Source organism: Oncorhynchus masou, chromosome 33 (assembly GCF_036934945.1).
Source record: "Oncorhynchus masou masou isolate Uvic2021 chromosome 33, UVic_Omas_1.1, whole genome shotgun sequence".
Taxonomy (NCBI): Eukaryota; Metazoa; Chordata; class Actinopteri; order Salmoniformes; family Salmonidae; genus Oncorhynchus; species Oncorhynchus masou.
This window is the reverse complement of record NC_088244.1, coordinates 30,710,984-30,726,570: the sequence shown is the minus strand read 5'-3', so window position 1 is coordinate 30,726,570 and position 15,587 is coordinate 30,710,984. Positions and strand designations below refer to the sequence as shown.

At 40.4% G+C, this 15,587-nt stretch overlaps 1 protein-coding gene across 2 annotated transcripts; it reads right to left on the bottom strand.

Moving 5' to 3' along the window:
• Window positions 1–96: 96 nt before the first annotated feature.
• On the bottom strand, window positions 97–3,571 carry LOC135528245 (cell division control protein 42 homolog). 2 transcript variants are annotated; one of them, XM_064957196.1, is made up of 6 exons: window positions 3,356–3,570; window positions 2,781–2,906; window positions 2,542–2,614; window positions 2,321–2,430; window positions 1,913–2,110; window positions 97–932 (listed from the first exon to the last, which is right to left on the bottom strand). In XM_064957196.1, exons 2-6 carry the CDS (start codon window positions 2,883–2,885, stop codon window positions 843–845), a joined length of 576 nt encoding a protein of 191 aa, XP_064813268.1. In that variant the 5' UTR covers window positions 2,886–2,906; window positions 3,356–3,570; the 3' UTR covers window positions 97–842. The 2 variants fall into 2 exon arrangements, with proteins under 2 accessions (XP_064813268.1, XP_064813266.1); XM_064957194.1 differs by lacking the exon at window positions 97–932 and adding an exon at window positions 1,046–1,672 and having other exon boundaries at window positions 3,356–3,571.
• Between the last annotated feature and the right edge of the window lie 12,016 nt (window positions 3,572–15,587).

Genomic DNA, 15,587 nt, shown 5'->3' with positions numbered 1-15,587 from the left:
ACAGGCACTAGGCACTACATCAATATACTGAGACCCCATGGTTGCATCGTGGGCCATATCTGCACTCCTACTCTGAGAATGAATCTGAAAAGAATGCACACTTGAGAATTCTAAGCTTTATTATGTTGATACATTTAAAGAAATGCACTTCTCACATTTTGTCAACATTAAGAGTTTTTTTGTATAAAACAAATAAATATACTGTAAGGTGTAGTTCCTGTCAGAGGAACAATTTATTTCCTAACGCAAAAGTCTTGAGTTTACACTGCAACAATTTGTGTTAAGACTTAAGTGCCTGGAATGCAGAAACCGTACAATGTGACAGACAAGGCATTTAATAAAATAACAATACAGCCCTGACATACTGTATATATTGTTCAATACTGACTTACCGAAGCCACCACTTTCCCAGTTGAAGGGGGATTTATGTTTACATCAGGTGTTCAAAGGCATTATATACACTTAGAAATCACTGGCAACGCTGCCCTGACACTATTCAACATGAAAGGGTTTTGTTCTGTTGTCACTGATCCCAATCATCAGCTTTGCGTCTGTGACCCTTGAACTCTTCAGACAAGACTGAAGCCACCAATCTGTTTAACTTAAAAATACTGAGATGGCTCTAGGAAATAAGTTTATTATTTTATAAAGAGAGGGTAATTATCACAGGATCTAGTAGAGATCAATCTATTTCAATTAAGTCCACACACACACTACTTTGCAAACATTTTTAAAGTATTTGTATCAGTTACCAATAGGATTGAAGTACTCTTGTGCAACAATGGTTTGCTTTTGTCCAAGTAATGTTGTTGAAATGCTCTAACCAATAGGAGAGGAAATGCTCAGAGCAGCACACATTTGCGCCTCTTCTTGGGTTCCGGAGGCTCCAGGGCAGCCAGTATTGCCTCATCAAACACATTCTTTAGTCCTTTCTGCAAATACAAAACATGAATGTACCAAATACACATTTCAACCTTGCAGTGTGTAACCACATCTATTGTAATTGATTGAATGTAAAAACAAATTTGACTGAACTGGGAGAGAGTTGTAATTTAAACTATCCTTTATTCATATATCATAACAGGTTTTAGTCATTCAAGATTGCAAAGATCTTAACCTCCAATGGAAAACTTAAACTTTCAATAATGTTTAGTTACGGTCTTTGATATAGTAGTAGAAAAAAAATACATTGATGTGATAGAAAAACATTAAGTTAGTTGAAGCTCATAATACTTGTTTAGACAGCACAGAAATGTTTCCTGGAAGGGTTGAATGGAACCGAAGCATATAAATACTGAGGTAATATATTTTAAAAGGAACACAGTCAGCTACAGCCTAATGTAAACTTGCACATTAAGTACTAAAATGAAAGTGTTGGCATCCTTGCCATGAAGGCCAAGGCAGTATAGTCTATTGTGATTAGGGTAAGTCAAAACAAAATCAGACATTGAAATGAAAGAAGTTAATGGGCACACGTTTTAAAAGAGCAACTTGGTTAGTTACTTGACAGACAGTAATTTCTTGACATTAAAGAAGCAGCAGACGATCAGAGGCAAAGCAAGATTTTAAAAGACGCTTATCATCAAAACAGACAGCACTTTCTCTTTCGCTGGGTTTCAGGAGGTTCTAGAGCTGCAAGGATAGCTTCATCAAATACATTCTTCAGACCTCGCTAGAGAGGGGAAGAAAAAGGGAAATATGACTAGCATTAGAGAGAGGTTAGTTAGCAGACAGACTAGATTAAAGAGCATTGTATGGATGGGTTTCCATGCAGTTCGAGGCCACCACTAACAGAATGAAACGTCAAGCTGAGCACAAAACCGACAGAGCAACGTGTACATCTAACACAATAGGTTGTTATCATGCAAGTCACAAGTATTACCTGTTTTGTTTATGCTTTAGAACAGCTCACCTGTGTCAGGGCAGAGCACTCAACATATTTGACTGCCTTCAGGTCACGGGCGAGCTTCTCAGCCATCTCAGGGCTAATGGGCTTCTGTTTGTTCTTGGCCAGCTTCTCTACAGTGGAAGGGTCATCTCTCAGATCAATCTGAGTTCCAACGAGCAGGAATGGTGTCTTGGGACAGTGGTGAGTGATTTCAGGTACCCACTGCAAGATAGGAAACATTGTTTTCAAACACTCAGAACGGTCAGTCATTCAGCTAGTCAACGACACCATAACTAGTATCTTTCCCATCACTTCGTTTTGTTGCCAATTTGACATTACATTTAACCTACTAGAAATAATGTATTTTAACTCAATATTCCCTTTATTCAAAAATGTGCATTGTATGCTTCATGGGCTTGTCATTGTGCTCACCTTTTCTTTAACATTCTCAAATGAAGAGGGTGAAACACTAGAGAAACAAACTAGAAAAACATCCGTCTGGGGATAGCTCAAAGGTCGTAACCTGTCGTAATCCTCCTGGCCTGTGGAGATGGGTATAAAGTGTTGATTAAATGTGAATAGCAATCAACCAACATATTCTTTATTCAAATTGGGAACTGAAGACCATGTCCTTGAAAAGGATCCACTCTTACCTGCAGTATCAAATAATCCTAAGGTGTACGGCTCACCGCCAATCATGACAGTTACTGCATAGTTATCAAACACCTGTGATGAGAGAATGAAAAGAGAATGAGGCATCTGTCCAGTTCCATTATTATTCAGAATGGTAGTTATTGAGAAGACCCAAGTCTCTTCTGTTAAGAGTCAGTGTGAAACAATTACTAGATCAATAATCAGAGAGAAATACAATGTATAAATTAGATATACTTACTGTTGGTACATATTCAGAGGGGAATTTGTTGGTTGTGTATGAAATCAAAAGGCAGGTTTTTCCCACTGCTCCATCACCAACCACAACACATTTAATCGTCTGCATATTTGTGCTGTATACTTTTGTCTGAAAAAGACAAGTGAAAAGTTAGATACAAGACTTCAGATGAGTGGCAGGGAGTATCCACCACCACCAGCTGTTGTTATCCTACTAGCTAACTAGCTGGCGTCTGAAAAGGGTTTGTTAGCTAGCAAACCTGGTCTAAATGGAAATATTGTAGCTAGCAACAACTATCTAGCTACATTATGGACTTCGTTGTACAGACTCCATACAGATCTATCTAGCTACTTGGTTGTAGCGCATTTAAACGGACGCAGTTAACGTTAGCTAGCTAGCTGGGTCGGTGTTAGCAGCTAACTGGCTGGCTGGCGAGCTCATTCTCAATTTCCTATTAATTTTATTTTTCCTAACAATGAATGACAAGCCTATTGCTAAAACACCTTAAATAATCGCTTTGGTATTGCTGTACATGTAAAGTATTGATGAGGATAAATGTAATTCGGTGATTTTCCTACCTTTTCCTCACTGAATCTGGTATTTACTTCACCGGGCGTTGGCAGCTGCTTGGCTCTCTGCTGCTAGTGCCAGTGCGTGTGATCCCAGTCAACACCAGTAGGGGGTGCACGATAGCAAATAATGTGGAGGTAAACTTCGGGCGGATATGGCTCTGGGACTATGAAACCACAGACGATCAATTATATTGACCACCAGATACTCAACTGGCCGCTCTAATAATTTAAATAAATGTCTTATAAAATGGACGGCAGTAGGGGGAGGCAAGATCAGGAGGCACCATTCTAGCCAATGAGAGGACAGATACCCGTATGAACAACAGGCTCCGATATAAAGTGTTTTTTCTCTAAGTTGCCCGGGTGTCACGTGTCCTACTTATATCAGTGCACTCGTGACAACCTACGCATTACGAAAATTCTATTTGATTTTATTAGCCCCCGTAGCAAATAAACCATTGCATTTTGTGTTAACCAAATTCGCTCTCTTATTGACTTCCATACAAAAACTCCTCGCTTGATGAGCAAAAAAAACAAAAAACGCCACCTATAGGAAAAGACAGATTTTGGACCTAGTTATGGCTCTCACTTCGCCTCTTCCTCTCTGATTTGTATTGGTGGATCACAACCAACTGAAAAGTGCATACACTGCCATCTACTGTACTGGATTGTGAGACCAGTCACGGCCTCTATTAGTCTATGGTATTTTTCTTAACTTGCTCTGTTATGGAGTGTGAATTCATTGCACTTTGTGACACAAAAGAGGAAGGGAAAAGGGAAGAAAAATTGCCCTACCAGCTAAACCTACACCCATTAAAACCTCACCACTACTCCACTACTTCTGGACACTATCATTTAACACACCATGTAACTCCTCTGCAGTAAAATATCATACACCCAAGTACTTCTCTGCAGCTGCCACCATCACATCTATTTTCTGTGTTTTACATTCTATTTCTGCAGTACAATTGATAACAATGGCTATTAATGCTAAGAAGCCAACCTTACTGAAGCACATGCTATTCCTAGCACTCTTTATTGGCCTCAGCCCACTCACAGGGATCCTCTTAGGATCCCTCTCCCTGGACCCATCTTCCTCTACTACTCTCTTCACTACCTCAGGCACCTTCTGTACTCCTCTGACCCTGGCAACCTCAACCTGCCTTTCTCTCACCGGACACTTCTGATCTCCAGCAACATGGGTACGCCTACAGTTAACACAGCTTTTTCCACCGATAATACACATTCCTTTGTCTCATGCCCTCCTGCACACTTCTTATATCTAGCATTCTCCCTCCTACACACTGCTGCAACATGACCATAAGATTGATACCTAAAATACTGGAATTGGTTCAGGACTAAAGCTCTCACAGGATAACTGACACAACCTAACTTTACTTTATCTGGTAAAGAGTGCATAAAAACTCAGCAGGACAGACAGTGTCTTATCTGTTTCACTGCACTGTCCACCGGGTCTGTGTTGCACCAAACGGTAGGCGTCACAAACACAGAGAATTTTACATTTCAGTTCTAAACTCTTCTCTACCCAACCACATATGGATCAGCCAGAATGCAAGTATCAATTCTCTCCAAAAATCTCACTACCACCGTGAAAGAATCATTTTTATAATCGGGACGAGGCTCGACCTCAGCGGTCTTCACCACACCTGCCTCTGCAGGTAATCCTTCCTTACTCTCATCAGGTTGAATTTCTAAGCTCCCGGTCACGCCAATCTTCCTCCCCACTCCGCTTCCCTCTACACTCAGCACCTTTCCTTCTTCCTCGCTGTCTATTTACACATCTCCACGCTGTTTCCGCTCCTTTAGTAGCAAACTGTTCAAATGGTTATTGTACCTCCTGAAATTATACTCACGCATGTAGCCTATTTATTTAGATATTGTATATTGTTGTTGGTGAAAAATCTGTCGATGTGTCCTTGATTGAGCCACTTAATCCTAATTTTCTCCAGGGGTGCCGTACTACTATGGCTGACACCGACCCCCTCCCCTTTAAACTAAACATTCTACCCTTTGAAAAGATTATTTTTTAGGACTCGCGATGTTGCACTTTCCTCTTGCACTAATGTTGTTGAATTGATAGATGCAGTGGCAAAAGATAGATGCAGTGGCAAAAAGATATGCCTGGAAAAACACATGTTAATGTCATTTTATAATTTACAACATGATCGAGTACAAGGACATACACTGTACATTGTTTTCATATTCTCATTTTCTACAGAAAGCCATGTGGAAGGAACACAATAGTTGATCTGAAATGAAATGCTACACTTCATGCAGATCATACTGATCTGGCTTTTTGCATGGTTTCACAACACTGTGGGTGAAACATTCTGATGTTCCAGCAGGACAATCTGAGTGGCATTAAATGTGCAGAGGACATGTATCTTTAGACATTCCTCCCAGGTCTGGAGATGACACACCAGTACCTCCCCTCCTCACATTGCCTCAGTGCACTCATTGTGACAGTGAAGACCCCAGCATTCGTACCCTCCATAATGTAGCTCCTTTCTGTAACTCTGGGCTAGCTGGTCTTCACCACAATCTGACAATGATCTAAAATAGGTCCCCTACACCACTACTGGATGGCTATACATCTATCCTGGTAGCATATGATAAAAACGTTTGTAGAATAGCAAGAAATTTGCTTAAAACTACAAAATGTTCTCCCAGCCTCATGACAAAATGTGAACAACAGCATGAGATGATATAAAACAGAAGAAAAACATCCCTGCCCCATGGCAAAAAGGGTAGAATTACAGGATTTTGGGGGGCAGTAAAGGCCTCCATTTGAAGTTAATTTTTGATTTAAGTGCCAATGAATGACACCAGATCCTAGGTGTTCCCATAAAGAATTAGGTTTTCTTTACTTGTATGTTGACATTTTTTAAAATCAGAAACAGTGAAAACCAACAAACATGTGTAATGCAGTTTATTTTTCTCTATATGCTACTTTAATATCATGATAAAAAAATATACAAAATGATAAATAACAATAAACATATATGATACAAAACATAATTGCATTGAATAGACATTGCAATCAAAAACACATAGTAACCCGATCAAAATCCTACAAAATAAACGTAAAGATTCCAATGCTGAGCTGCCTCCCACTCCTGTGACTTTAGAGATGTATGAAGATATGCATGTTTCTGCATTATTATACATTTAAAACATCAGAATTGCGGATTCTAACACTGGCATATTCAGTCATCTCTGTGGCTGGTGATGGTTTGGCGTGAGCCCTTAGGATGGTCAGGTTACTGTAAGTAAAGTGGTCATCAATCATCTGTGCCTTGGATTTACCATCGTTTGCATATGTGTGCTCATTTTCAATAACAACGACCTGTAAAATAATATACAAACAAATTACACCCTAAAGTTGTGTATTGTGAGAGACTAGTAAATGTATGCTTTTACAGCGCATTCAGAGCCCTTGACTTTTTCCACATTTCGTAACGTTACAGCCTTATTCTAAAATTGATTTAATTGTTTTGTCCCTCACCAATCCACAGACATTGCCCCATAATGACAAAAACAAAAAAAATAGAAATGTTTGTAAATGTATAAAAAAAAACAACAGAAATATCACATTTAGAGAAGTATTTAGACCCTTTACTCAGTACTTTGTTGAAGCACCTTTGGCAACGATTACAGATTGGGTATGATGCTATAAGCTTGGCACAGCTTTATTTGGGGAATTTCTGACATGCACTATCAACTGTGGGACCTTATATAGACAGCTGTGTGCCTCTCCAAATCATGTCCAATCAATTGAATTTCAAGTTGTAGAAACATCTCCAGGATGATCAATGGAAACAGGATGCACCTGAGTCTCATAGCAAAACGTCTGAATACTTATGTAAATAAGTATTGTGTGTTTTATATTTGTGTGTTGTGTGTTTTATATTTGTTACTTCTGCAATCATTTCAAAAACCTGTTTTTGCTTTGTCATTATGGGGTATTGTGTGTAGATTGATGATTTAAAAAAATATATTTAATCCATTTTAGAATATGGCTGAAACATAACAAATTGTGGAAAAAGTCAGTTCTCAGTTATCTCCTGTACAAATAATAGGAACTTGTCTAAAAACGTAGGTATAGAGTATGCTTTTGGTCTGTGTTGAATGATGCATTTCCGAACCTGTAGTTTGTCTGTGGTTTTTGTTTCATCATCCAACTCTTTTGCTTTTGACCCACATGCTGGAAAATAACAGAAAAGGGAAACAGAAGAAATATATATATATTTTTTTAAATGTTTCTCACAATAAACCAATATACACCTCTGTCTGTGTTACGTTAAATTGGTTCAATAAGTTTCAAAATAAGATGATTATTCACCCAAAGCGGTCTTTCTCCAGAGGGTATAAACAAGCAGACCTAATGCAGCCACCATAAAGAGTACACAAATACAGGTGGCCAGGCCAATAATGATCTGCTCCACACCTAAAGGGTCAAAAAGAACAAGAGAAAAACGGCAATTTCAGAGTTTAAAATGTATTATATAAGCCTTTTATCTGACTTGGCATTTGTGAATAAAATGTATGAATTTGAGCGACTATGAATTAGTTGTAGAATTCAAGTCTTACCTTTGGTTAATGTAGTTGCTGGTATGTATGTAGGAGTAGTAGTTGTTGTTGTTGTTGCTACTGTTGTTGGTGCTATTGTAGTAGTTGTTGTTGCTATTTTAGTAGTTGTTGCTTTAAAGGATATGAGTATATTTATAGTAGCCATAACACAATATCAGATAATAAAAATAGAGCAAAATTATATTAGTGCTTTAATATTGTGTCAAAGGAATACCACAAAAAACAGCCAACAGAAACATGTGTTCATGACAACTTCATATAACAACCATACAGTATATTTTATTTGACTAATATTGCCTGTTTACAGCTGTTTAAGTCCCAATCACTGCCACCACAAAGACACCTTTTCCATCCCACATATAGAACATTACAATTAAATACACATCTTTGATCGCATCACAATGTAAAGATATATGTGTGACAGTACATTATGTAAGAAATACTGTGGATTTTCTAGATCCTTTTGTGAATAGGAAATTACTTACTTGATGGGTTGTTTCCCATTTTCGTCAGCAAATGTTGTTGCTCTCTATGAGTGAATGGACCAAATTGGTGAGGCACAGCACAGAGTGATGAATAACTTGACGCCCTAATGTATTTCAACACATCTTTGAATTTAGCCTAAACTAACATTGAAAATGTCCTACAATTGTCTGTGTCCCTGGTTATACAGTAGCCTAAGCCAACGAGCATACTTGACTTAAGGGGATGGTTTAAGATGATAAAAGGAGAACAACCAGACTTTCAAAAAAAGATAACACTTCTTACCTTTAGTAACACTTCTAGAATGTTCTTAACATTCTGAGCCAAGTTTGACTTTGTTATGTGCTTATATCCTTAGAAAAATCTCAGTATTGTGAAATTGTGTGACTCAACTTTTTTATTCATGAAGAAATAACTGTTGCGTTAGCTCAAAATATATGTCGTTACGGTAGATGTGAGATACAGGATGTTAACTATTTGCTTAAACAGGAACACAGTAAATGAGAGAGCAGAAAAGCTGTAATACTTGCCAAGAGTGTGTGGTAATGATTCATTATGTTCTTCATTGGCATTGTAGTCAGAGACCAACTATTTACAAATATTTATATCCACCAAGGACTACCTTCAGTAATAACATGCCAATAACCGATGTTAAAACCTGGTTTGGAGTGAATATGACCTTAGAGATTAGTTCACCAAAAAATGAATCATGTTTTAATAAAATACCTTGTAGTTTTGGGGCGGGTGTTAAGCAACCTACTGTAGTTGTACACAACTGACCTACATGGCCCACATATGACCTTGAATTTTTGGGGCTGCTGTTTAGAAACATAATGTAATTGCACACAGGTACTCCTGACCAACATGGCCCACATTTGACGTTGGCCAAGGTAAGTTCATATCCTATGGGTATACAATGGGAGATCCCCTACTAATGTCACACTTACATCTGGTTAGCTTCCTATCTCAAGTTTACAAACGTCTCCAGCAGAACAAACAAGGTTGCCAAGGGAAATAGTAAGAACAAATTATTACTTCTTTCAATAAATTCTACTTTAAGGTGGTTGCTCTGACTAGAACTGACACTGCACATGTTCCATGTTCCATTAGCATCAGAATTTTCTATTGAATTTATTCAGTCTGAAATTAGGACGGAAAGATAGCAATCAGGGGAGAAGGGCCTTGGTCTGGAAGGACACCAAGAACCCGGTGGTCACTCTGAAAAACTCTAGAGTTCCTCTGTGGAGATGAGATAAACTTCCAGAAGGACAAACATCTCTGCAGCACTCCACCAATCAGGCCTTTGTGGTAGAGTGGCCAAACGGAAGTCACTCAGTGAAAGGCACATGACTGCCCACTTGGAATTTGCCAAGAGGCGACTGAAGGACTATCAGACCATGAGAAACAAGATTCTCTGGTCCGATGAAACCAAGATTGAACACTTTGGCCTGAATGCCAAATCAAATCAAATTTTATTTGTAACATGCGCCGAATACAACAGGTGCAGACCTTACCGTGAAACGCTTACTTATAAGCCCTTAACCAACAATGCAGTTCAAGAAAGAGTTAAGAAAATATTTACTAAATACACTAAAGTAAAAAAAATGAATAAAAAGTAACACAATAAAATAACAATGACGAGGCTATATACAGCAGGTACCAAGTCAATATGCGTGGGTACAGGTTAGTCGAGGTCATTTGTACAGGTAAGGGTAAAGTGAATATGCATAGATAATAAACAGCGAGTAGCAGCAGTGTAAAAACGAAGGGAGGTGGGTGTCAATGTAACTGTGACTGGAGTGTTTGACAATTTTTTGGGCCTTCCTCTGACACCGCCTAGTATAGAGGTCCTGGATGGCAGGAAGATTGGCCCCAGTGATGTACTGGGCCGTACACACTACCCTCTGTAGCGCCTTACGATCGGATGTCGAGCAGTTGCCATACTAGGCAGTGATGCAACCCGTCAGGATGCTCTCGATGGTGCAGCTATATAACCTTATGAGGATCTGAGGATCCATGCCAAATCTTTTCAGTCTCCTGAGGGGAATACGTTTTGTCTTGCCCTCTTCACAGCTGTCTTGATGTGCTTGGACCATGTTAGTTTGTTGGTGATGTGGACACCAAGGAACTTGAAGCTTTCAACCTGCTCCACTACAGCCCCATTGATTAGAAAGGGTCGTGCTCGGTCCTCCTTTTCCTGTAGTCTACAATCATCTCCTTTGTCTTGATCACGTTGAGGGATAGTTTGTTGTCCTTGCACCACACGGTTAGGTCTCTGACCTCCTATAGGCTGTCACATCTTTGTCGGTGATCAGGCCTACCACTGTTGTGTCATCAGCAAACTTAATGATGGTGTTGGAGTTGTGCCTGGCCGTGCAGTCATGAGTGAACAGGGAGTACAGGAGGGTCCCGAGTACTCACCACTGAGGGGTCCCTGTGTTGAGAATCAGCATGGTGGATGTGTTGTTGCCTACCCTTACCACCTGGGGGCGGCCCGTCTAGGATCCAGTCTAGGATCCAGTTGCAGAGGGAGGTGTTTAGTCCCAGGGGGCTTAGCTTAGTGATGAGCTTTGAGGGGACTATGGTGTTGGATGCTGAGCTGTAGTCAATGAATAGCATTCTCACATAGTTGTTCCTTTTTTTCCAGGTGGGAAAGGGCAGAGTGGAGTGCAATAGAGATTGCATCATCTATGGATCTGTTGGTGCGGTATGCAAATTGGAGGGGGTCTAGGGTTTCTGGGATAATGGTGTTGATGTGAGCCATGTATTTCATGGCTACAGACGTGAGTGCTACAGGTCGGTAGTCATTTAGGCAGGTTACCTTGTACACAGGGATTATGGTGGTCTGCTTGAAACATGTAGGTATTACAGACTCAGACAGGGAGAGGTTGAAAATATCAGTGAAGACACTTGCCAGTTGGTCAGCGCATGCTCGGAGTACACGTCCTGGTAATCCGTCTGGCCCAGCGGGCTACAGCTTATTTTGAGGTACTCTACCTTAGGCAAGCATTACCTTGAGACTTCTTTAATATTAGACATCGCGCACCAGCTGTTATTTTCAAATAGACACACCCCTGCCCCTCGTCTTACCGGACGTGGCTGTTCTGTTCTGCCGAACCACGGAAAACCCAGCCAACTCTATATTATTCATGTCGTTGTTCAGCCACGACTCTGTGAAACGTTAGATATTACAGTTTTTCATGTCCTGTTGGTAGGATAATCTCAAACGGAGATCATTCAGTTTGTTTTCCAAAAATTGCACATTGGCCAATAAAACGGATGGTAGAGGCGGGCTATCCACTCGCCAATGAATTCTCAAGGCACTTCGCCCATCCCAGCACTTGTTACCAGAACTGAGGTTGCACATCCTGCCAAGAAAGAAAGAGAATCTGAATAACACACTCAGACAGATTATATGTTATCTCATCATACTCTATCATACCCCTCTATTACTGAGTTTCTACTGTGTTGTTTTTATGCTGGTGATTGATGCATGTACCTTGGTAGTCCAGAATGTCCTTAGTGTAGGTCAGCATACACGGGAAGATGCTACTGAGGGACAGGCCCAGTAGAGTTGTCCCAACAAAGAGGAATATACTCCTGGTGTTTATAGGATGAGCATTTTAGCCTTCCTGTGACATCAGGTGCTGTAGGTGTCCTGGAGGTCAGGTAGTTTGCCCCCGATGAGAAGTTTGGCAGACCACACCACCCTCTGGAGAGCTCTGAGGTTGCGGGCAGTGCAGTTGCTGACCAGGCAGTGATACAGTCCGACAGGATGCTCTTAATTGTGCATCTGTAAAAGTTTGCAAGGTTTTTAGGGGCCAAGCCACATTTCTTCAGCCTCCTGAATTGTTATTGTGATAGTGAGACCATGGTGCTTAACCAAATATCGGCGAGGTTACAAGTAAATAATAATACTTTGTTTAATATAGACACACATTCTTATAATTCTGTTTGTGACAACTTTGACAGAACCAGTTCTACCAACCATGGAAAACCACTATCTTCACCCTCCTTCAAATGACAATACAGTTGAAATTAACAACTGCCTTACAAATCTCTGCAAGGATGTTAGTTCGTTGCAGTTGTTAGTTGACAATTACCTGAAAAGTGACTTGTGTGTTGGTGTAACTATGAAAGAGGAAGTGTTGAGGCAGATGGTCGTTAATCAATGCCTCTTATCAAAACATACACAGTATTTCTCAGGGGTCATTACTCGACCAGCATCTCCGCTCCAATAGACTTGGCAAATCAGTTACACAATATGAATCCAGCAACTCGTTCGATTTTGACACAGTTTGTTCAGTTGCACACAAATGGAACTATTGAGCCTTTAACAAGTAAATCAAGTACACAGCAGAGGCTGATGGGAGGAGCTATAGGAGGACCGGCTCATTGTAATGGCTGGAATTGAAGGAACACAACAGAGTCAAACAAGGTTTCCATGTGTTTGTCTCTGTCCCATTATTCCATTCCAGCCATTACAATGAGCCCGTCCTCCTATAACTCCTCCCACCAGCCTCCTCTGATATGTAGCATATTTACATTTACATTTAAGTCATTTGGCAGACGCTCTTATCCAGAGCGACTTACAAATTTTGCAGCATGAATGTGTAGTGAATGTGTAGCATAAATTACATGAACGAGTCGTTATGTTAAACATCTATGTGGAGGATACTGGGTGTGGTATGGTACAGTAGAAGTCGGAAGTTTACATACACCTGAGCCAAATATGTTGAAAACACAATTCCTGACATTTATTCCTAGTAAAAACTCCCTGTCTTAGGTCAGTTAGGATCACCACTTTATGAATGTGAAATGTCAGAATAATAGTAGAGAGAATGATTTATTTCAGCTTTTATTTCTTTCATCACATTCCCAGTGGGTCAGAAGTTTACATACACTCAATTAGTATTTGGTAGCATTGCCTTTAAATTGTTTAATTTGGGTCAAACGTTTCAGGTAGCCTTCCACAAGCTTCCCACAATAAGTTGGGGGAACTTTGGCCCATTCCTCCTGACAGAGCTGGTGTAACTGTATCAGGTTTGTAGGCCTCCTTGCTCGCACACACTTTTTCAGTTCTACCCACAAATGTTCTATAGGTTTGAGGTCAGGGCTTTGTGATGGCAACTCCAATACCTTGACTTTGTTGTCCTTAAGCAATTTTCCCACAACTTTGAAAGTATGGTTGGGGTCATTGTCCATTTGGAAGACCCATTTTCCTGACTGATGTCTTGATATGTTGCTTCAATACATCTACATCATTTCCCTCCTTCATGATGCCATTTATTTTGTGAAGTGCACCAGTCCCTCCTGCAGCAAAGGAACACCATTCCCAGTTGGGATGGTGTTCTTCGGCTTGCAATCCTCCCTCATTTTCCTCCAAACATAGCGATGGTCATTATGGCAAAACAGTTATATTTTTGTTTCATCAGACCAGAGGACATTTCTCCAAAAAGTACGATCTATGTCCACATGTGCAGTTGCAAACTGTAGTCTAGCTTTTTGGAGCAGTGGCTTCTTCCTTGCTGAGCGGCCTTTCAGGTTATGTCGATATTGGACTCGTTTTACTGTGGATATAGATACTTTTGTATCTGTTTCCTCCAGCATCTTCACAAGGTCCTTTGCTGTTGTTCTGGGATTGATTTGCACCAAAGTATGTTCATCTCTAAGAGACAGAATGCGTCTCCTTCCTAAGCGGTATAACGGCTGCGTGGTCCCATGGTGTTTATACAGATGAACGTGGTACCTTTAGGCGTTTGGAAATTTCTCCCAAGGATGAACCAGACTTGTGGAGGTCTACAATTTTTTTTCGGAGGTCTTGGCTGATTTCTTTTGATTTTCCCATGATGTCAAGCAAAGAGGCACTGAGTTTGAAGGTAGGCTTTGAAATACATCCACAGGTACACCCACAATTGACTCAAATTATGTCAATTAGCCTATCAGAAGCTTCTAAAGCCGTTACATAATTTCTGGAATTTTCAAAGCTGTTTAAAGGCACAGTCAACTTAGTGTATATAAACGTCTGACCCACTGGAATTGTGATACAGTGAATTATAAATTAAATAATCTGTCTGTAAACAATTGTTGGAAAAACTACTTGTATCATGCACAAAGTAGATGTCCTAACCGACTTGGCAAAACTATAGTTTGTTAACAAGAAAATTGTGAAGTGGTTGAAAAATGAATTTTAATGACTCCAACCTAAGTGTATGTAAACTTCTGACTTCAACTGTAAATGGTTGGGTGTCGGTGACCTGTGGCTCCCCTCCAGGTCACAACAGGGTTGGATTTCCAGATCACTGTGTAGGCAAAGAATGGGATTCAAGAAATGCTTGTGATGATTAGAATTACGACCATTTCTTGAATCCTATTCCTTGCCCCTGTGGTGACCCGGAAATCCATAACTTGCCTGTAGCCTCAATAAATCAATTCAGGAATGAGCTATACGCCAGCAAACCAAGACACTCACCAAGAGAAGCCCTCTAAATCCTTTTCTGTTCCTGCAATGGGTGACGTTTTACCACAAATGCAACACAATATAAAACTAGTGGTGTTGTATGATGCACTTCCTCCTACCCTGCATCCCCAGTCAACCTCCTGGACTTTAGACTTGCAAACATGTTCATGTTGCATATGTAACTGAGAGCAGATGTGTGACAATTTGTCAATAACTTGAGATAATAATTTTCCCTACCTTGACTCTCACAAGTACTTTTTCCTGGCCAGATCACAAACCCTGGTAGAGGAGGAGAGTCTGCCATTTAAATGACCAAGAGCATGTTGGAATCCTTTGAAGATATGCTCTAAACTAAAACTTTATGCCTTTTATGCTCGCTTCGAGGCAAGCAACACTGATGCATGCACATGAGCACCCGCTGTTCTGGATGATTGTGTGATAACGCTCTTGGTAGCCGATGTGAGCAAGACCTTTAAACAGGTCAACATTCACAAAGCCACGGAGCCAGACGGATTACCAGGACGTGTACTCAAAGCATGCACGGAGCAACTGGCAAGTGTCTTCACTGACATTTTCAACCTGTCCCTGACCGATTCTAATTCTTATACGTTTCAAGCAAGCCACCATAGTCCCTGTGCCCAAGAAAGCAAAGGTAACCTGCCTACATGACTACCGCCCTGTAGC